This window comes from Zea mays, chromosome 4, assembly GCF_902167145.1.
Source record: "Zea mays cultivar B73 chromosome 4, Zm-B73-REFERENCE-NAM-5.0, whole genome shotgun sequence".
Classification (NCBI taxonomy): domain Eukaryota; kingdom Viridiplantae; phylum Streptophyta; class Magnoliopsida; order Poales; family Poaceae; genus Zea; species Zea mays.
In genome coordinates this window covers 197,666,004-197,688,638 of record NC_050099.1, presented here as the reverse complement: position 1 = coordinate 197,688,638, position 22,635 = coordinate 197,666,004, and the positions used below count along the sequence as shown (strand labels likewise).

The following is a 22,635-nucleotide window of genomic DNA, read 5'->3' as shown; positions in this document are numbered from 1 at the left end:
AATTGCTTTCTTAATGTCATCCTCCAGGTAAATATTGACTCTGTAATTGTACTAACATCCAGCTAGATGAATGCTAAATAAGACAACCTTTCCTTGGCACGCACTTGCCAGTTGTGATGGTTTTATTTCCTTTATAGAAAATTTGTTTGCAACCGATGGCTTGCTACATAAAGAAAAGCTTGTAAAAATGCCTCTTCTTCTTGCTCCAAGCCCTCTCTTGGAATGTAATATTTTTACTATGGACTATTGAACTTCTTTTCATTTTCAAGATCCCCACTATGAACTTCTTATGACAACAGTAGATTCAGTGTCCAATGCAAGTATTGTCCTTTTACTACAAACAATTTCAGGGGGGTCTATTGATAATTTTAGAGCTGTATGTGAACCCCTAGACAGTACATGGGCTTATAAGTTCAAATATCATGTGGGGTCCTCAGCTGTATATGCAACATAATGCATCCACCGGTGGTGGAAGCCTATAATTTTTTTGACAGTGTTTTCTCCTATGCTTCGATTTTCTTAGGAATTGATGGGTCGTTGTTATTTGCGTTGCTTCGATTCTTTGCTCCACATATTAAGTTCTTGCTTCTATATAAAACCACTGAATGTGACTTATTTTATCTTTTTCGCTTTATTCTTGTGACATTAGTCATTTCATGCAAAATATATTTGTATGGCACTCTATTCTTGATGTCCGTCATTTGGTTATAAATGTTTTTTGTTACATGCTCACAAATTGTTATTATTGTACTTCAGCTTTGCATGTTGCAGACTTGAGCATAGTTCGAGATGAAAGAAATGTGTTGAATCCACATGGAGTAATGCATGCTTTGAGTTTGTATGTTAGTCACTTCAATTTGACCCGACAATAGGTATAATATTTATTTCGATATCTTGTTTTCATATTTAGTACCTTATAGGTATATACCATTGCTGGCAGCCCGACATATCTGGCACCTGAGGTTCTACTACAAAAGGTAGATGTATGGGCTGCCGGGGTGCTTCTGCATGTTATGTTGATGGGCACTCTTCCGTTCCAAGGAAAATCTGTCGAAGCTATCTTTGATGCTATAAAGACCGCTGAACTTGACTTTCACAATAGTCAGTGGGCATCCATGTCACTGCTTGCTTGTGATCTCATTGGCCTAATGCCGAAGATGTTCTTCGTAAGTTCAAGCACCCTTGTAACTTGGGGAAAATATCCTATGCAATCACTTATCCTGGTGCAAGCATGCAATCAAGCGATCTGGTGCATCCGATCTAGATCTAATGGTAACTGTTATTTTACATTTAACCCCTTCCACCTAAAATCTAGTGTCTATTTTATATTTAACCACTTCCATATGAAACCGTTGGATCTAGACTGGATGCTCTGGATAGTTTGATTGCATGCTTGCACCAAAATGAGTGATTGATTGCACAGGATATGTCCTCTGTAACTTGCTTTATATATATATATATATATATATATATATATATATATATATATATATATATATATATATATATATATATATATATATAACGGGAGCCCTGGGCTTCCAATAGTTAAAGGAAGCCCAGACCGACCAACCTTACAAACTGGTTCAACCCAGCGCGCCCAACCAGCCTATCGGGTGCGCCACCTGCCCCAACGTCTGTTAGCGCAAAAAAGGAATGCATGCATGAGTCAAACACGATCCAATGCATGCACGTAAATTTAAGAAAAATATGTGTGGTGATTTCTATTTTTAAATGCTTTATTTTTTCCATAAATTTAGGATCGCTGCAACAGCCATGCAGCTAAACATGTAAGGACCATTTTATGATATATACTGAGACTAAATATGCTACACTGTGTAGATAATTATGCAATTCGGTATACTGCGTACAAATCTGTTACCAGCTGCATGCGCATGAATTTATGATGAAAATAATGTGCAATGAAAGAAAATGAATTGAATGCATAGAAACAAAAAATCGTATTTAATGTTTAATTTGCTTCATAAATATAGTATCCCTCCAACAACCATGTAGCTAAACACATTACAACTAGTTTATGATTTATACTTATACTAATTATACTACACGGTGTATGTATTTATGCAATTCGGTACACTGCGTAAAAAATCTACCATGTTGTTCACTGGTGGACGCATCTCCATGTTGGAGCGTAAAAACTTTAAGTTTTAAGTATAAAATCTCTCAATTATAAGCGTAAATACCTGGCCAATGTGAGAGGTTGGTAGCTCTGAATGGTTGTTATTATGATCTTATTTTTATGGCAGATTCGAAAAATATGGCAGCCGCATGCATGCAGTTTTTATTTTTATACAGATCCAAAAATTATGGCAAAATGCATGCATGAGTCAAACACGTTCCCTTGCATGCGCGTAAATTTAGGAAAGATATATGTGACGGTTTCTATTTTAAATGCTTTATTTACTTCATAAATTTAGGATCGTTGCAACAGACATACAACTAAACTCGTAATGACAATTTTATGATATATACTGATACTAATTATGCTACACTGTGTAGATAATTATGCAATTCGGTATACTGCGTAAAAATCTGCTACTAGCTGCATGCACACGAATTTATGATGGAAAGAATATGCAATGAAAGGAAATAAATTGCAAGCATAGAAACAAAAAATCGCATTTAATGTTTTATTTCCTTCATAAATATCGGATCCCTCCAACAGCCATGCAGCTAAACGCATTAGAACTAGTTTATGATGTATACTGAAAAAAATTATACTACACGGTGTAGGTATTTATGCAATTCCTTACACTGCGTAAAAAATCTGGCATGTTGTTCACTGGTGGACGCATCTCCGGGTGGAGCGTAAAAACCTTAAGTTTTGAGCATAAAATCTCTCAATTATAAGCGTAAATACCGAGTCAATGAGAGGTTGATAGATTTAGTAAGTTGTTATTACGATCCTATTTTTATGATAGATCTGAAAAACATGGCAGCCGCATGCATGCGGTTTCTATTTTTATACAGATCCAAAAATTATGACAAAAATCGTGGGAGTTTCCATTGCATGCGCGTAAATTACGAACAACATAAATCAAAGAATTGCCTTTCCAATGTGCATGCAGTAAACTGATATACGAACTCTGTTCAAGCATAAAATCATACAGTTTTTAGCGTAAATAATACATGTGGTAGGCATAAAACACAATAATCGAAAAGAAAACTGCGCCGGATCGGAGGATGTCACGCGCGATCATCGCTGCGCGCATCTCGCGCCTTCCGTGACGCCGCTCGCTCGAACATCGCGCCTCATGCGTCGCCGTCGCTACTCGCACGTCGACGGGTGTCGCTTGTTCGCCGGCCTTGGAAGTGCCGCCTCCTCGGGGCTTCGGGGACGCCGCTTGCCCGCACAAGGGCCCCGCTGTCGCTCGCCCTCTGGATCGGGGAACCGCCGCCACTACTCCGAATCGAGGAACCTCCGCCACCGCGCGTCGAGGTAATGGAGTTGCGGCCACCGGCCTGGGAACCGCCGCCACCGCACAAGGGCACTGTCGTCGCTCGCCCTCTGGATCGGGGGCCGCCGCCGCCGGCCTGGGAACCGCCGCCACCGCATGTTGAGGTCGGGGAGCCGCGGCCACCGCAGCCACCGGCCGGGGGTCCACCGCCGCGCGCGCTATCGGGCAACCGCCGTTGCTAATGAATCGAGATGGGGCGTGAAAAACTGATCCCTAGCACTACGACTTTTCTTTTATAGACGTCTAGATATGGTCTGGCTCGACCGGATTGCACTGTCTGGCCTGGGCTTCCTTTAGTTATTGGAAGCCCAGAGCTCCTAATATACAATATATATATATATATATATATATATATACACACACTAGCTGAGTGCCCGTGCGTTGCAACGGGAACATATACTACTACGGTAACTTATGTACAAATATGTCTTATACTGTTAAGAGAAAATATTACAACGGTGATCCTAGTGATAAGATGAAGAGGTAGAAAATTCAAGCTATGGCTTTCAATGTAGGGCACCCCTAGGTCTTATTCTACACTGATTGCCCGCAGAAAGCTGAATTCTCTAACCTATGGGATACTAACAAAACTGCAGCTCCCATGATTCATCGGGAGATAGTCAGGTTTGGTTACTGCGAGTCTTCATCTTCAAAATCCTCAAGTGACAACTCTGAAGAGCGAGATGAATATGGTATAGTTGAGCATTGGCGACAACAATAACACAGGTGAGGATCTATCTCAGAGCCCAAGAGGAGTCGGCTGTTCAGCCTACCCAACGGGTTGTTGACGCCAAGCAGGAACAGTCTCCGTACATGAAGAGGATGAATCCGTGTGTGGCTTTCTAACTTGACCTACCTAGCTCCCATCCCCATGCATGTATAAACGAGATAAACGAGCTCTGTGATTTTATAGATGGAAAATTTTCACCGTGGTTGATGTTTGGCGATTGCTAGCTCGCTGAGGCTGCAATCCTCTGTAAATATATCACTGTTGTCATTGTTTCTGTACATCGATGACACCGTAATTGATTTGATTTAGTTTTTTTTCCTATGGCCGTGGGTAGTGCTGGTTAAGAAATACTTATAATCGCTTTAGATTAAAGCCAGTTATTCAGACTACAAAATATAGAAAACAATAATACTTATGATCGCTTTAGATTAAAGTCAGTTATTTAGACTACAAAATGTAGAATACAATAGAAGCCGTTGTGGATTAAAGCCAAACAAAACGCTTAACTAACACATATTTATACATAAGTTATCATAGTATTATATGTTTCCGTTGCAACGTACAGACATTCATCTAGTGGTAAACTAATCTATACTACTCTATTAAGATAGTAGCGTCAGCGTCCACACCCTGTTGCCCCTGCCTGCCCCGCACCCTCCCACGCGCGCGCATGGAAGCAGCCCTCCAGCCCCTGCCGTGCCCCTCCCCCCACGACCGCACAGGCACCGTCCCCACGCCGCCCCCGCCCCAGATCTCGCCCCCGCCGCGGATCCCGCGCTGGCCACGACTGCCAATCTCGGCCAGCCCCCACCGTACCCTCGCCTATGTCTCGCCCCGTGATCCTCTCCCCCTCGCTAATCTCGCCGCGCCGCGAGATCCATGGCGCCGTCCTCGCCCGCCTGCCCCCGTCCTACACCTGCCTCGTTCCCCGCGATTCCAGCGCCATCGCCGCGCGTGATGCCCGCCCACGCACCCCACCCCAAATCCAAGCCCCCCGCCCCGACGATGCGACCCTACGGGGACGGGCCGAGCCGGCGCAGCGGCTGGTGCAGCAGCTCGGAGAGTGACAAGACCACGCGGCCTGACCGCGCCGCACCCTCGGCCATGGCCTCTGCGGAGGCCTGCGACACCAGGCGGCCTACCAGCTCCCGCAGGTTGGCGACATCGTCGTCGAGCTGGAGCACTAGCAGGTGGAACCGGCACGGTAGGCCCCATACTTGTTGGCGGCGCTGGGCCCCGTGCCTCCCATTGGCGGCGTCGGGGACCTGGGCGTGGGGAACGAGATCGTGCGACGGAACCCGGCCACCATCCTAGACCTCCTCACACCAGCCCGACCGATGACATGCGTCGAGCGCGCGGCGGCCGTGGCTCCGAGCGACAGAGGAAGCCATCGCCAGGAAGCCGTCACTACATTAGTTTGCCTGTGGTGCCCGCGACGGAGAGGAGGGCGAGCTCTCCTTCCCGCTGATGAAGCCAGTGGAGATCGTGGAGGCACTGCACAGCTACGGCGTCGCACCCGTCTCCAGTCTCTGCGCCGAGTACATTGTCAACCTGCTACCCCGCTTCGTCGCCAAGGTCCTCGCCCTCTTCCTCTCTAACGTCGTCAGGTATGCCCCCATCACTTCCCCTCTCACTATCTGCCCCGTCTCAATTGGATCCAGCATCATCCCTGGGTTTGCTTCGGGGCATTTTGCCCGTTGCATTGTAAAGAGACTTCTCAAAGGTACTTGGTTTCCAATTTGCTGGTCTGGTAGTATAATTTATTAGAAATTTGCTTTAGAATAAGTAATTGGTGGTTTTCAGTGCGATATAGTGAATCTAAACTGAATCAGGTACTATAATTGTAACTCTGATAAACCAAAATATTTTGTATTAGGCGCTATACTTAGGCACTACCTTCAAACTCTCTAGATTCAATCTGTCGCCGCCGCAGACGGCGCGTCGCGTGCTGACGCGACTGCATTCAGTTTGGGGTCTTTGCAGGATGGAGTACGACCGTGGGGTGAACACCTTCTCGTAGGAGAGGCGGTTGTTCCAAATCAAGTACACCATCGAGGCCATCAATGTGAGATCATTAATGTTTGTGTGAGCTGCTGGGGATTTTTGCAACAATGAGACTAGAATAGATTTGTGGGGTTGGCTGTTCTTGCGCGAGCTCAAATTTTAAAGGGGACACCTGCGTTTTTTATTAGCAAAACTACTAGGATTTGTGAGTAGATGATGATGAGAAACCTCAGCATATAGACACACTTCCTAGATTAATATTGAGTTTTATGGTTAGTTGTAGTAACCTTTTAAACCATAGTTCCTGGACTTATCTTGATCAATACTTGTGACTTTTAAAAGACACTGGATTGATTTTGGAATATGTAGCAACAATGAATAGAGGATAAGTAGTCACTTTTAGACACGGTGTATGAAAAGTAATATGTTTGTGCTCAGGTACCTAAATTTAAGGCACCTGAATTTTAACAACTTCAAGGGGCAGGGAATTCCAAAGGTCTTCCCAAGTCCTTCCAAGTAAGTATTTTTTTTTTCATTTTCAGTGTTTCCATTTTCTCTCGCTACTGCTTCAGCCACCTTTCCTACCCATCTCATACCAGCTTTACATTACTACAATTTTTTCTTCATCAAATCCTTTTTGGGAGGCTTGGAAAGGTAATTTAGTACATAAATGTTGTGCTTTTAAAATGATTGATGCATATTTCTGTTGTGGTTTTTTCTAGACTTCAGTTGATCATTTTATATGAGTCATTTAAAAGCATAGTAAAAGCTTCCATAGGTTTAATCATATGAAACAATCTATTTTAGACTAGCATCTTACTTCCTTTGATAATTAAAGAAGGGACAAAAAAATCCTGCTCATCTCATCCTTAAGTTTGATGTTTGCTATTAGTGTTGAACATAGTTCTACTATGCAAGTACTTCACCTACATTGCACTCCTTTAGGCCCATTTTTGGGAACATTAGGATGGTTATTGAGAATAGTCTAGAACCAAGGACACTTCAATTTTGAATGTATGTGTCAATTTTGAATCTCCGTTTGCAGGGAAGGGTGCTCCCAGCCCCCGTCGTGCCCCACGGCCCCTCCCAACCCTCGTCGTCGTAACAGAGGTATATTCTGCCCTAAATAAAATGATTTCTGCTGTATTGTACTTACACGTGTTTTTATAAGGATGTAAGGAGGGCCCAAAACCTCGCCCCAAATCGACGTAGACCTACCATCGACGCGCATTTAGGTGTTCGCTTAATCGTCCTATTTAAATCAGCAGGGTGCTGCGACAAGCCAGCGGATGGGCGTGGCGATCCCGCTGGAGCAGTCCATCACGCCGGTGCTTCAGGACTTTATGAATCTCAACTTATTCTATCTACCAGTGTATTACTGTGGAGGTGAGGAGCTTATGGTGATCAGGTCGTTGTTAGTAAGGGTATTTCATCCCTCTGTTGCTTTGGTCTTTCTTGTTGCGTCTGATGATAACGAAGTTTGTATTATTTGTTGCTCTAAGAGTTCTATGATTTGCGCTACAGCCTCATCGTCGACTCCCACGTCCATGAGACCACCTAGGAGTTGCTCATGTACAGCTAGCTCTACCAATTCGAGGGCCTCTCGAACTACACCTCTGGCATCATCGACCATGTCCGCCTCCAAGGGATGACGATGATGAGGAAGATACATAAGTGGGAGGTATTGATATACAAATCTTTTTAGTTAATAGATGGCTAACAACTATAGTGATATAATTGTTTGTTTTAATATGTCGTGAATTGCAATGGTTACAAGTGCCTTTGTTTTTTGTTTTGCGAGAAACATACCACTTGTCTGGTGTCAAGGTTCTTCATGGCCTTGATAAGGTTTTGGAAGGTGGTGCAGTTGTCATGACTCTTAGAGATCATAGTATTCCTTCTAATGGGGATATCAATGAAAGTAAAGTTTCCTATCTCTTTCCCCATTATCTTTTCTCCATCTGCCCATCTCCAACCATATGTTTTTGATGATTTTGTTCCTGTATAGATAACTTTCTATTGTATCATGCATGTGAACCTATTTGCTTTCATCTCTCGTGACTTATTGGCTTGAAGCCATTTGCTGTCATCCCTTGGTCATACATATGAAATCTTTTCATCTTCTCATGCTTTTCAAATCTTTTCATCTTCTCGAGCTCTTAAATTCATTTGGTCTTCATGAAACTGAAAGACTGAAACTGTCTGTTAATTTTATTTCATGGCCTTGGTGATTCGAAGTCATTTGCTTCTACCTCCTCTCACGCATATGAACTATTTATTTGTTTCTTATCATGGTTGTGCTTTGGTGTCCTGAATCATGACTGTCAATGTTCGCAGCATATGTTCTTGTAGGTTGAATAGAAGAGAAGAGTAGAAGCACCAAGCTGTACCAATGGGGCGTGGAAAAGTAGAGTTGAAGAAGATTGAGAATCCAACAAACCGCCAAGTTACCTTCTCCAAGAGGTGGATGGGGTTGTTCAAGAAGGCAAACGAGGTAGCCATTCTTTGTGATGCGCAAATCAGAGTCATCATATTCTCTGGCAGTGGCAGGATGTACGAGTACTCCAGCCCTCCATGGAGGTGCGTGAAGCATTATTTATTTATTTATTTATTTCTGAAGCTTGTTTAGTACAGTAACATATAAGGTCCAGCTTTATTCTGCTATAAGGTTTTAGACTTTAGTAATGAGTTCAAAAAATTCATGAGAGCTTCAGAACTGATTTGCAATTATTCCTGCCAACTACAATCTTATAGCTTGGCATGCATCATGGAACCTTTTAACTTACGATATACAGTTTGAAGCCTTCAGTAAAAAAAGAAGAGATGATGATTAGGTGTGTGGTATAAGACCGGTATCATATATTCTTATTGCCAGCAGGTCTATGCAAATCCACTTGTTCTCTAAAAGGGATCTTTTGGAATGGTCTATCAAAACAGGATAGCTGCTGTCATTGCACTGTACTATATGTCATGTCAACGTCATTATAAACACTAATGTGTTTTTTAATAAAGCATGGATATGATATTATGATATGTTGTACTATAATTGATCAACTGTGGGCACCAGGCAGCTTCTCCCCTTCTATCCCCCTATTGCCTGTTTTCAATTTCACAACCTTCATTATGTAGGTTCCATCACCCTGAAAGTTGTGGATGAACTCATCTTGTTGGTAGTTCAGTTAACCCGCGTGTTTTTTCTTAAAAGAAAAATGGGTGACATTAGCTAATTATTGATCCCAACTCACTGGAGTTGTTCTTCTCTTATCTACCTTTTGTGCTTCTATTCTATATCTTATATTCTATATAGTGCCAAACACTGCACTCGTAGGCCTAAATTTGTTCAATATATAAATGTGCAGAGTTTTGAAGCTTTGAACCCCAGAGCCATTGCTGTTGTGATAGACCCCATCCAGAGTGTGAAGGGGAAGGTGGTTATTGATGCATTCCGCCTCATTAATCCTCAGACCATGATGCTTGGCCAGGAGCCACGTCAGACAACATCAAATGTTGGGCACCTAAATAAGCCATCTATTCAGGTAAGTACTAAGTAATATTGTATCATATCTTGGCATGCATGACAGGTTTTTTTCTATCGCACAATGCATGGGGGCTGTCTTACCCCCGCAAGTCAAGTTTTTTTAAAATATTGTATCATATGAACTTGTTTTGTCCCTTTATTAAAAAATGATTTTGACCATATCTGTTCTTTATCAGGCTCTTATCCATGGGCTGAATAGACACTACTACTCAATTGCAATCAATTACCGGAAAAATGAGCTTGAGGAGAAAATGCTGTTGAACTTGCACAAAAAGAAATGGACCGATGGTCTAATTTTGAAGAGGTTTGACACTCACTCGAAAACCAACGAGCAGACTGTCCAGGTGCCTATGCCACTGAGCTCACTTTATCTGTCTGCTGAGATGATTGTTTTTTGTGTTGATCCTTTAATTCTTGAGAGTAATATGTGTTTCTTTTGTCCGTTATTGACAATATGTCTATTCTTGTCCAGGAAATGCTAAACCTAGCCATCAAGTACAACAAGGCAGTGCAGGAGGAGGACGAACTGCCACCTGAGAAACTTGCAATAGCAAATGTGGGTCGGCAAGATGCAAAAAAGCATTTGGAAGAGCATGTGTCGAATTTGATGTCATCAAACAATGTTGATACAACCATTGGTTGGAATGCATTAATCAATAGTTTTTCCCACTAAGCTACTGGTATTTACAGGCTATACATCCATGTTTACTCATCCTTTTCCCTCCCAATTAAGGATCATATGTTTACAGGTTACACATCCATGTTTACTCATCATTCTCTAATGTTTTTTCTTATTGACTTTATTAATTTAATTTCCAAAGTTTTTTCCGTTTCAGATGTATTTCACTGCCTAAACTAATGAATAAGCTCATCGGAAATTCTAAGCGCTATCAGTACAAGAAACTACTCCTGAAGCATTGTTCTATCAATTCCATGGTACATATGAACATATTTAACTGTTTTCATTGTTTACAGCACCTAACACAGAAGTTTTTTTATTTTTAGTGTAGTGTGAGTGCATGATTCATTTCATTGAGTTTCATAAAATAGGAAACTTTCAAGTTTTTGTAAGTGGCTTTTGGCATTAAGGACGTATACGTCATCATAAAAGAGGTTTGGAATGCAAAAAAAATTAGAAATATACAAATATGCAGGCTGCACGTTGTGGCTATGAGGGTTCTGTGAACGAGGCCATCAAGATGTTTAATCCCATGGATCATGCTGGGTTCATCCAGAACATGTGGCACGTGCCTGCAATATGCTTTGTTGCAGTTTACAATGAACTATGTTTCTTACAGTGTTTATATCTTCCTGCGCAATTGCACCTAGCAGTTGAGGAGTGCCTCTTTGGCTCTTTGTTGTAGTTTTTAGATCTGGTTTAGCAAATCATGTTTGGAACACTGGTTTTACTTCCTGAAGTTTCAGAAATTTAGAACTACAGGACTGTAAACTGGCTTGTTAAACTGGCTACAGTAATTTAGAACTACACCATGACCCTTCCACATGTGCTTATACCATTTAGGTTATTCTTAGCCTGCCCATACCAGTTTGATTTCATTTTTCGTCCATGTTCTTCTTGTCACTGAATGAGATCTTAGCCCGCCTATACCATTTAGGTTATTCTTTAGTTGGCTCAATTGTCTCACTGCTTTAAACTTTTTGTCCCATTTGACTTGGTTTGGAATACCCTGTGCCCTTGTTTTATTTGGCTTAATACAATACAACTTGGAAGCAAAGAACTAAAGGCATCCAACTAAAGTTCAGTTTCTTAAATATATCATCCCTAGGTTCTGGTGTTGAATATTTCATACCTAGCCCTGTTCTGGTCATTGTACTCCAAAGAAAACTAATTATGCATGTGTTATAATTTCTTGAATATTTCATACCTAGGTTCGGGTGCTGTTAGCTGAGTGTCGTTTGTGCTAGAAATTTTAGTATTTTACATTCTGTAATGCAGCTAATAGTTCTGTTAACCAATTATGTCGATTTGGTCCATGTTTATTTTTGTCAAATAGGCAAGGAAGATTGAAGAAAGCATTGAGTTGACTAGAAGAGACATGGTTCATCGTACAGAGGTGGAAATTGAGCTCAAGAAGAGGCTTGATCAACTAACTGATCGGTTGATTCAGAAACAAATGCAGGTTCATTCCTTTTGTGGACTCTTTCATCATGTTTGTTTTCTGTTTTGCAGCATCTCTTGCGATTTTGTTGCCAGTTTTTTTTGGATCAGTATGGGTTTTACAGTAAAAAACATTGTATTGAGAACCCTTCCCTATTTTCATTGGTACTATAAACGGAGTTAGGGAAGTTGAAACCATCAAGATCTGGAAAGAAAAGCACCATATGCAGCAATATATGCACCATATGCAGTAACTCTGAAGATAATCAGTCATCTAACATTTGATTATTCAACTAGATAGATGATGCCTCCTTATGGGACACCACCACCATATGCAGCAATGTATGCACAAGGTACACCATAACAGCAGGCACCAATGCCACCGGTAATGTACCTCATTTTACATGAGATCATGTTTTTATTGTGCTAATGCATGGTTGATATAGTAATGAACTAAAATGTCCTTGTTTTTTTGTCAGGGTTCACACCCATACAGTTCTTATCCTATGCAGTCACCAAACGGGACAGTTCAAACTCCAGTAAGTTAATGGGCGCCTTTTATTTGATCTATTGATTGTTGCAGAATGGATGCATAATTTCACTGTTTCCTTTCTAAAGCTTTTCATCTCAACTGTTATCTGTCATTTATATTTATTTGTTTGAGTCCTGTTTATGCCATCTGTCTCCTCAAAGCAGATAAGAATCTCTTGGCTGCTCACCTGTTGAGTTTTCCCCGTTTCAAAATCGTCCTGCTCGCATCTTCCCCGATTCAAAATGGCCCAGTTGAGTTTTCACCATTACTTTTCTGCCTTCTGAGAATTGGAGTAGAGTCCTTTATGAATTGTTAGGTTGTTTCTGTTTGGCAATGCATTTAACTCTTGTGAGTCTTTCCTCAAAACTTAAGAACGAGGACCCTATAGCACTGTAACTGACAACTTTTAATAAGCACCAAAGACTGATCAAACATAAGGTTCCATTTTTATTTTGGCATTTTCTTATGATAATATTTTGTAGCTGTAATATAATATAATTTGGTTCCCTGCAATGTCAATACCTGTGTAAGATTATTGGTAGTACAATTCACAAAGCATGAACCATTCCGCTGGTCACTCAAAAGCATGCTATTCATGTCATATTTGAGCTTCGTTGCACTTTTAAAATTACAAAATAATTAAAAAAATCCAATTACCTCTTCTAACATCACCATACCACCGTACTTCATTTCAGAACTTCCTGTCATCTACCCATCCTCTTATTGGCCATTTGTGTGTCTCTCCGGAGAACTGAAGACCTCATTGGGAGGTTACCTTTGTCGGCTATTGCTGCATGTGATGTGAAGGTCAATACATTGTGTAAATTGATCGACCATAGGGCAGAATTTGATCGACCATAGGGCAGAATTCGACCATAGGGCAGAACTGATTTATCGTGTTGAATTTTTAGTTAAAATTATTCAGGCATTAGTAATATAAATTTTATTTATAAGGTAGTTCACTTTGGGTTTCATATGATATGTGAATTTATGTGATGCAGTATCTGGTACAAATAATTGTTGATGAATATAACATTTGTATATTTGTGTAAGGTACAATCAGGCCATGACTAATGTGCAATCAGGTCTTGTCTTATGTGTAAATGTAAAAACAAGTATCTTAGTATGTTGGATCATGATCCAACCTTTTCTTTTTATGCTTCTCTAGATGTACCATTGAACACAAAGATAAATAAACATAAGAGCACTAATATTATCAAATATTTTATATGCCGTTGCAACGCACGGGCACATAACTAGTCTATCTATACGTATAAACCGAGGATACCCGTACCGAGATTCTGCCAAGATCTCGTGCCGGCTGTTCGTTCGTGGATCCTCGAGCGCTGGGCAGCGGCCGGCCTGGTACACACGTCGGAGGCTGCAGCGGCACAACGTGCAGCCATGTTCGCATGTCTGCGGTCCCTGTCTCCGGTACACGCGTCGCACTTTCTTCGGTACATGACCAGCTGCTCGAACTTGTCAATCATATATAATATCATGTTTTTCGTTTAAAGTTATTTATAGAGCCCAAAGGGTCCGTTTAGTTATATATCTAACAAGGTATAAAAAAGTATCACATATTATTTTTAATCACACTTACATAAGGTTAAACGTTTAAACCCTTCACCACATCATCGTAGCATGCCTAAATAAATCTTGTCACACATTTATAATGACGAATGAGATAGATCTATTATTCATATATACAACGTGAGAGAAAGATCTTACCGTACTGTAGCTTATTTGTTTGAGATTATAATATGTACAATTTATATAATCAAAACTTATTTTAAACTAAGTGTTAATAAAAAATAAGTTGGGTTATATAATCTGTCCAGGTTATAACACCCTCTAAGCTAGTTAAATTTAACTAACTTTAGACATTACAAAATGTGGTAAGTGAGATACATGTCTAAATGTTCGTTCATGTAACGATGGCCATAGCTATCCTATAAAAGAGAACATTCGGTGTCTTCTAGTAACAACCAAAAGAATGCTTTGAATTCTTCTTAATGTATCATAACTTCTACAAATTAAAAAGAATTCCACTTATAATTTTAGGCAAAAAAAGGAGACGATTAATCTTGTAGAGGTGCAACATCTTAGAACACGTTTCGATATTTACTTGATTCAATCTCATAATTTCGTTAGCATCCAAACTAGATCTATATATAGTCATCTTAAACTTCTATTAATATACTATATCCGTTCTCGAATATGTGTAGTTTATTCTTAAACTAAATAGTGATAAAAAAGAGGAAGTATTTTTTAATACCGAAAACTCTAATATAATTGGGTTATAGGCCCCAAAAATTCGCTGGTGCGCAGCGACGAAAGAAGACGGCCACCCGGATTCTACGAACCCTATGAATCCTGTACCAACAAGAATGTGTTGAGACAATGAGATCTCGAGGTCGGCTGCCGGTACACGCGTCAGAGCCGCTGCTATGGTCGCGGGTCGCCGATGAATTAATAAACCGTTGTACTCTCGCGCAAACGTGCAGCCACGTTATTTGCTCCTGTTATTATTATTTAATTAATCAGCACCGGGGGTGAAGGCCGTTCGTGCATGCACCGGTGTAGCACAGTGAAGTGCCGCAGCCTAGACTCCACTCTGCACATGAGCGGCGGAACCAGGATTTAGCGACAGGAGTAGAGCTACCTTGCATTTCAACGTATATTCTAAAAAATACCCTGTATTTTCATAGACGACTATTAATATATACATAATATTTGACCTGATTAAATGAAAACATAGATAATAAATTAGTTTTTGGCCCACCATTGTCCGTAACCACCTAGCCTATTAAAGGTTAGTTTGACAATCTTATTTTTTCTAATAGATTTCTATTTTCACAAGGAAAATTTATTTATTTTTTTTTGGAAAAATAGAGTTAACAAACTAGCTCTAAACCTATTAATCGACCATGGCTCCTCCACGCCTCTACCTCGACTCGACGCCAGATGCCGCCATTCTTTTATCTTCAACCAAATCGGCAAATCTTCAACACCCTTCGGGCACTGGTCGCCGCAAGTGGCCACGGCCAACCGAACCCCTCACTTTTAAGTCCTAGCGGTAGCGTTAAACACGTAAGGCCCTGTTTGGGAACAAAGTTTTTGAAAACCACAGTTTTTGAAATACTACAGTATACTTTAGTCATGACAATACCGCAGTTTACAATACCGCAGTTTTGAAAACTGAGGTCCAGACCTAAGTTTAGAATACCTTAAAACAACTATAGTATTTGCAATACTTCAGTTTTGAAAACAGAGATTTTAGCCAGCTTGCCAAACACCATTCTGTATATAATACTGCAGTATTTGAGAATACTGCAGTATTCTTTCAAAACTGTGAAAAAACTTCACTCCCAAACACCCCCTAAGTGTATATGGTAGAATTGCTCAGTGATCATAAGCGCTTTACGAAATGTTTAGGTTAGTCAGATTGCTTCATTATGCTTGCTCTAGGTTATATCTTGTTGATTAGAGTGAGATTAGACACCCTCAACACTCTCGGCACTTACATAAGTCATTGTAATTGTATCGAGCCTGGTGAGAGTCTTGCGAGATCGTCACACCAACCACGTTTGTGTGGCCGCTACCATATACCGGAGGGAACAAGGCTCGCAATGTTTCAGCCGGAAGCTCGATAGTGAAGACGGCGAGGAGATTCCGAGAGAGGCCGAAAGCGGAGCACCACTTGCACGTGGCGAAGGTCTACGACTATCTACAGAGTGACCTGTCCGAGGTGCTTGGCACTCGCGTGGGCTTTCTTTTGTGTACATGCATTAATAAGGATTAGTAAGAACCTTACGTGATTCTTGATAACTCAGTAAGAATATCGACGCGTCAACAGAAGGGCAACGACTGTTATGCAAGCAATCATTCTGTGCAAGCGTGCAAGCAAACCATCTGATCCATTAGATTACGATCCAATCACATATACAACCATGGTTTGTTAGGGTTTTTTTATAAAGATTATTGAGCTGGTGGTGGAAGGGTTTAAGTGTTAAATGTGACATACGGTTGGATCACGATCTAATGGATCTGATGGATTGCTTTCACGCTTGCACAGACGGACTGCTTGCCTAGCAGTCGTTGCCCAACAGAAGATTGTATCTCTATCTCATTTAAGATTTTATATTTATATTGCTTCCTTTAGTGTGCTTTACCATCCTTAGATTAGTTACAGGCTAGCTGGTAGGACTGAAACTTAGGTTGCAAAATTTATTTTATGCTAGAGATAGTAACATTTAGACAAAATCTTAGTTGCACTAGCTTGTTTGATTATTAGTATAGGTTTGTTTAAGAGGTAAATTAGAGGCCTAGTTTAGAGCGAGAAAATAGAAGTCCTAATTTCACTACGTTTGTACACAAGGGTGTGATATAATCATCCCCTTTTATGTCACATCATCCTCTCTCTTTATTACCTTGTCCTATATGTTTGGCGTAAGGAACAATAAGAGACTGATCTAGTTGATGCAACTCATCATATGGATTATAGATAAGAGCTCGATGAACATTTACATTTGATTCCATGGTTTACCTCGAGATCTTAATACTCCCACCAAGTTGATGCAAAATGTCTCCAAACATAGATTGCATTCTTAATAGTTCTCCTTTCACACATAAAACATTGTGCAAAAATATTATCTGTTTTCTTTTTCCACTCAATATACTCAAGTACCAAGACCATCGTCGTAAGTAGGTCGGGAAGAAAGAAAGAATAGAATGACCTACAAGCTAGTGGTGTAGCAGCAATAATGTGTGTCTCATGCATCTTTTTGAATTATCATATCAGTGAGTGTTGTACCTGTCATTGTTAGCCTGAAACAAGAAAACACACAAGTATGTAATTTTCTATCATCTACTACGATGTGGTTAAGGTGTAAAGTCATATATTATTACCACAGTCTTACAAGTGTTCTTACCAATATAGCAGGCACACTCGAAGGTTGGCTGTGATACTATTGTAGCATGAGTGTAACAGTTGCAAGCAGGCAAACTTGTAACTGGCCAGAAGAAACCATAGCTTGGACAGTAGCAATGGATTATCAATAATCGAAATTTGATTAGCAAAGCTAAATGAATATCCAAAGTACTAGTTACAGTTGCTAGCCTAAGATATGTCTATAGATGTAGAACGATAAGCTAAAATAAAGGAGCAAGAAAGGGTTCAAAGATTTCCCCAAAGAATGTTTATTGTACCCCTCTCTATGTGTTTTCAATTATTTTTCCTTTATTTATTTACTTTTAGGGGTCTAATTAATAATCACTCACAAATGATTAGAAACAAAAAAATAGATAAAAAGAATTAAGAAAAAAATGGAGAGAGAAAACAAGAAAAAAACTAGAAACTTAGATTTCAACTTTAGGGATGGATTTGAGCCCCAAAATAATAGATTTTCAAGGTCGAAGATGGCAACGGGATAAAGCGTGTTGACTTTTCAGCTGGCCTCAAAAGTAAAATTTTCACGACGATACACACCTTGTTTTGATTTTCTGGTCAGATAAATAATCTTTCCTATTAGACAACATAAACCATGGCTCGGTAAAGCTTCTCAACAAATAAAATTGAACCTAGGATAGTGCTTCCTAGGCCCGAAACTGCATAGAATACAATAGCTTGCAACCTATCTAGGGTTTGTGCAATGAGAGTTAATACCAAGGTGGCTAGCCAAGGCAATTCAAGTGACGTAGGGTCTTGACTTGTTGTTTGGAAAAGTGTATAGGACATGGTTCAAACAAAAATAGCACATGCGATTAACTACACCTGGTTTTAAGAACAAAATTGAATGCTCGCCATACATATGCCAGCTTTGTAACCACATGCATATATCTTTATCATATAGTGGAAATGTCAAGAAAGCGCATTGCTTTGTTAATATCGGATAATAACGTTACACAATCATGTCAACAAAATGAGTAAATTAAATGACACTAGTAGACGACTCTTGTAGACGACTGGACGACTGCAACAGAAGACGATCATAAGCTCCACAGAAACACCGGCTGGTTGACCACACACCTAGAATTCGTCAAAGTCATGAAACTCATGAGTTCAATCTCTAGCTTCTCTCACTTCTAAGCAGTGGTTTGCAATGATTCGACTTAGTTGTTATTGAATAGCAAGGGTGAGTATTTTTTGCACTTAGCAATTGTTGAATAATTAGATAAATTCCAGATTAAATTCCGAATATAAATCATGACCAAATCAGAAGAACTGAAATAAAAAACCAAATCAGATGATGCGTATTGATTAGATATACTGATAGATGGCGCGCGCCGGAATCAGCAGGGTCGACGACGTCGAAGCAGCGAAGTCAGCAGAGTCGACGAGGTCAGAAGATCACGAGCAGTCGCGTGAAGACGCTTCCCAAAAACCTTATTCGCCCTCTCCCGGTGCAGGATCTAGAAGACGAAGGGTTCCAGAGACCTGCTCTCCTGATCGCAGATGCACGTCTGCGGTCGGGACGAAGGGAACTAAAAGGCGGCTCAGCTACGAAGGGAACTAAAAGTACTCGGCAAAGCCTCCGGCACTCGGCAAAGCCTGCGATTCCGGTAGTGAAAGCGAAACTGGAATGATTTGGAGGCTGGCTGCCGGGCTCCTTTTATAGGGCCGAGTCCGCGACCCCGATCTTATTCGCCCACAAAAATCTCGCGATCAGTTGAGATTTTATAGCGATCGGTTAGGATAAACGTAACAGCCAAGAAACCAAAAAAATCAAACGGCAAAAGGTAGCCGCGCCCCCGCAAGGCGAGGGGCCGGATTTCGGCGGACCATTCACGTGCATGTCGTGCGCCCGCGCCCTTCGCCCCGCCCCGGCCCGGCCCGGCCCGGCCAGGCGAGGCGAGCGCGCGCGTGTGGCTCTCCACACTCTCTCCTCTCATCCATGACTTGGTGAGTGAGTGTGGCTTCCATATTTAAGCTAGCTCTACTCCACTAGAACTAGCAATATGGTGCTATTGGTTCCACCTATTCCCTAGCCATCCACTTATATGGGCTTTTGTGATTTTCCTGGGATTTATTTGAATTTCTCAATTGGGTTTAGCCCATAAATCCTAACAATCCCCCACCAGATCTCAAATGCCCATCTGCAATTTTCGCCACTGTTCACTACTGTTTAATATACTAGTTTTTCAGCAGAGACTGTTAAGTTGAACTTCCGCCTAGAACTCCAAGCTACACCAACCCACAACTTGGACAATGGACTATGCCTTGAATTGCAAGTTTTGCGTGAATGGTTTTCACTTGAAGTCATGACCAATACTTGGCTACCAGTAGTCCTCTTCTCGGGTGGAGCATATACGTCGTACTCAAAGGTCTCTTCATGAGTTTACTAGAGATCACCCAAATCTCATAGACTGCGACGTTAGACAGTCTAACTCATATAGGTGTGTTCTTTCAAGAATGTTCTGCAGGACAACATCTTCGCTAATACAAGCCAACAGAACACATTAAGGCACAGAGCCAACCTGCCTTACAGCATTTGAGAGTATTGCATCTTTACTTAGAGAGGGTCAAAAGTTACTCTCCTCAGTTCACCAATGGCTTGTTCTTCCCAGGACCTAATTCACGGGATCTCCGATCACATAGACTGGGTTTCCACCATGGCAACTTTATTCGGGTCTCATACCCATCTCTCTCGATGCGATTTCTATCACATTACATGGTAGTCCCTTGTTAAAAGGATCTACCAGATTTTTATCTGTTGAAATATAAGTCACACTTATAACTCCGGAGTTTCTCAATTTTCTGACATACTTCAATTGTCTTTTGACATGTCTTGATGACTTTCCATTATCCTTAGAACTCGTCACTTTAGCAATCACTGTCTGATTGTCACAGTTCATAAGGATAGCTGGTATTGGTTTCTCAACCACCGGCAAGTCCATCAAGAGTTCACGCAACCATTCTGCCTCAACGGTTGCTGTGTCAAGTGCAGCTAGCTCAGCTTCCATGGTTGACCTCATCAAGATGGTCTGCTTGCATGACCTCCATACCGCACCTCCACCAATAGTATAGACATAACCACTGGTGGCATAAAGCTCGTCTACATCAGATATCCAGTTCGAATCACTATATCCTTCAAGTACTGCATGCTGACCAGAATAGTGAATTCCATAACTCATTGTACCTTGCAGGTAGCGCATAACCCGCTCAAGTGCATGCCAATGATCAGTCCCGGGGTTTGACATGAACCTACTCAATTTGCTCACAGCAAACGAGATATCGGGCCTTGTTGCACCAGCAAGATACCTGAGTGAACCAACAATCTGAGAGTATCTCAATTGGTCTAAACCAATTCTCTTGTTCTTTCGCAGTGTCACACTGGGATCATAAGGTGTTGGAGAATGTTTGCACTCAGAGAAGCCAAATCGCTTCAAAACCTTTTCAACATAGTGAGATTGCGAGAGAGTAATCCCACCATCTGCCTTAATCAGCTTGATGTTTAGAATCACATTAGCTTCTCCCAGATCTTTCATATCAAAACTCTTTGATAGAAAAGACTTGACTTCATTGATCACATCAATGTTTGTGCCAAATATCAATATATCATCAACATATAAGCACAATATAACTCCTTCGCCCCACCACAACGATAATATACACACATGTCTGCCTCATTAATGGCAAAGCCTGCAGACGTTAGAGTCGTGTCAAACTTCTCATGCCACGGCTTTGGTGCTTGCTTTAGACCATACAAAGATTTCAATAACTTGCACACCTTGCTTTCTTGACCCTTTACTACAAATCCATCAGGCTGTTCCATATAGATTTCCTCGTCCAGATCTCCATTAAGAAAAGTTGTCTTTACATCCATCTGATGAACAAGGAGACCATACGAGGCAGCCAAAGAAAGTAGTACTCGAATAGTGGTCATTCTAGCAACAGGTGAGTAAGTATCAAAGAAGTCTTCTCCTTCTTTCTGAGTATAGCCTTTAGCCACAAGCCTAGCCTTGTACTTTTCAATTGTACCATCAGGCTTGAGCTTATTTTTAAACACCCACTTACAACCCACAGGTTTGCATCCATAGGGTCGATCAGTGACTTCCCACGTACCATTTGAAAGAATGGAGTCCATCTCATTATGAACTGCTTCTTTCCAATCATCTGCATCTAGAGATGCAAATGCTTCTGCAATGGTAGTAGGAGTATCGTCCACAAGGTACACAATGAAATCATCACCAAAGGATTTTTCAACCCTTTGTCTCTTGCTCCTTTTAGGAGCATCATTGTCATCCTCCTCTAGGACAATTTCATGTGGCTGTTCAAAACTCTCAATAGGTGTACTATGTTCAGGAGTTATCTCAGAAGAGTATCTAGAATTGCTATGAATGTCTTTCATTGGAAATATATGTTCAAAGAAAGTAGCATCACGTGATTCCATAATAGTATCAACATACACATCAGGAACTTCAGATTTAACTACTAAAAATCTATATGCTATGCTACACGAAGCATATCCAAGAAAGACACAATCCACTATCCTTGGACCAAGCTTGCGCTTTTTATTAATTGGTACATTGACTTTCGCCATGCACCCCCAAGTGCGCAAGTATGAAAGTGATGGTTTTCTTCCAACCCACTTCTCATAAGGGGTTTTCTCTTCTTTGCCCATAGGAATTCTATTCAGAACATGACATGAAGTCAGGACTGCCTCCCCCCACCATGCCTTAGATAAACCATAAGTGTCTAACATGGCATTCACCAGGTCAGTCAACGTACGGTTTTTCCTTTCAGCAATCCCATTTGACTCGGGTGAATAGGGAGGAGTCCTCTCATGAATAATGCCATGTTCTGCACAGAAATCATCAAAGACTTTGGGAAAGAACTCGCCACCACGATCTGATCTAAGACGTTTGATCTTTCTCTCTAGTTGGTTTTCAACTTCAGCCTTATAGATTTTAAAGTAGTCTAAAGCCTCATCTTTAGTTTTTAGCAAGTATACATAGCAAAATCTAGACGCATCATCAATCAATGTCATGAAGTATCTCTTACCACCCTTTGTCAACACACCATTCATCTCACAAAGATCAGAATGTATGAGTTCTAGAGGTGCCAGGTGTCTCTCCTCAGCAGCCTTGTGAGGCTTTCGAGGTTGCTTCGACTGCACACAACTATGACACTTAGAACCTTTGACTATGGTGATATTCGTAATTAAACTCATGGTTGCAAGCCGAGACATAGAGCCAAAATTAATATGACACAAACGAGAATGCCAAATA

General features: G+C 41.0%; 1 protein-coding gene and 1 long non-coding RNA gene across 2 annotated transcripts; both read left to right on the top strand.

The window, feature by feature from the left end:
• The first annotated feature begins 9,085 nt into the window (after positions 1–9,085).
• Positions 9,086–10,424, top strand: LOC103655818 (26S proteasome non-ATPase regulatory subunit 14 homolog). The gene is made up of 3 exons (XM_008682509.3): positions 9,086–9,749; positions 9,928–10,095; positions 10,224–10,424. Exons 1-3 carry the CDS (start codon positions 9,681–9,683, stop codon positions 10,422–10,424), a joined length of 438 nt encoding a protein of 145 aa, XP_008680731.3. The 5' UTR covers positions 9,086–9,680.
• A 1,702-nt stretch (positions 10,425–12,126) lies between these two features.
• On the top strand, positions 12,127–12,655 carry LOC109945609 (uncharacterized). The gene is made up of 3 exons (XR_002268858.1): positions 12,127–12,255; positions 12,350–12,409; positions 12,567–12,655. It is a non-coding gene; the product is annotated as an uncharacterized lncRNA (long non-coding RNA).
• Positions 12,656–22,635: the final 9,980 nt, after the last annotated feature.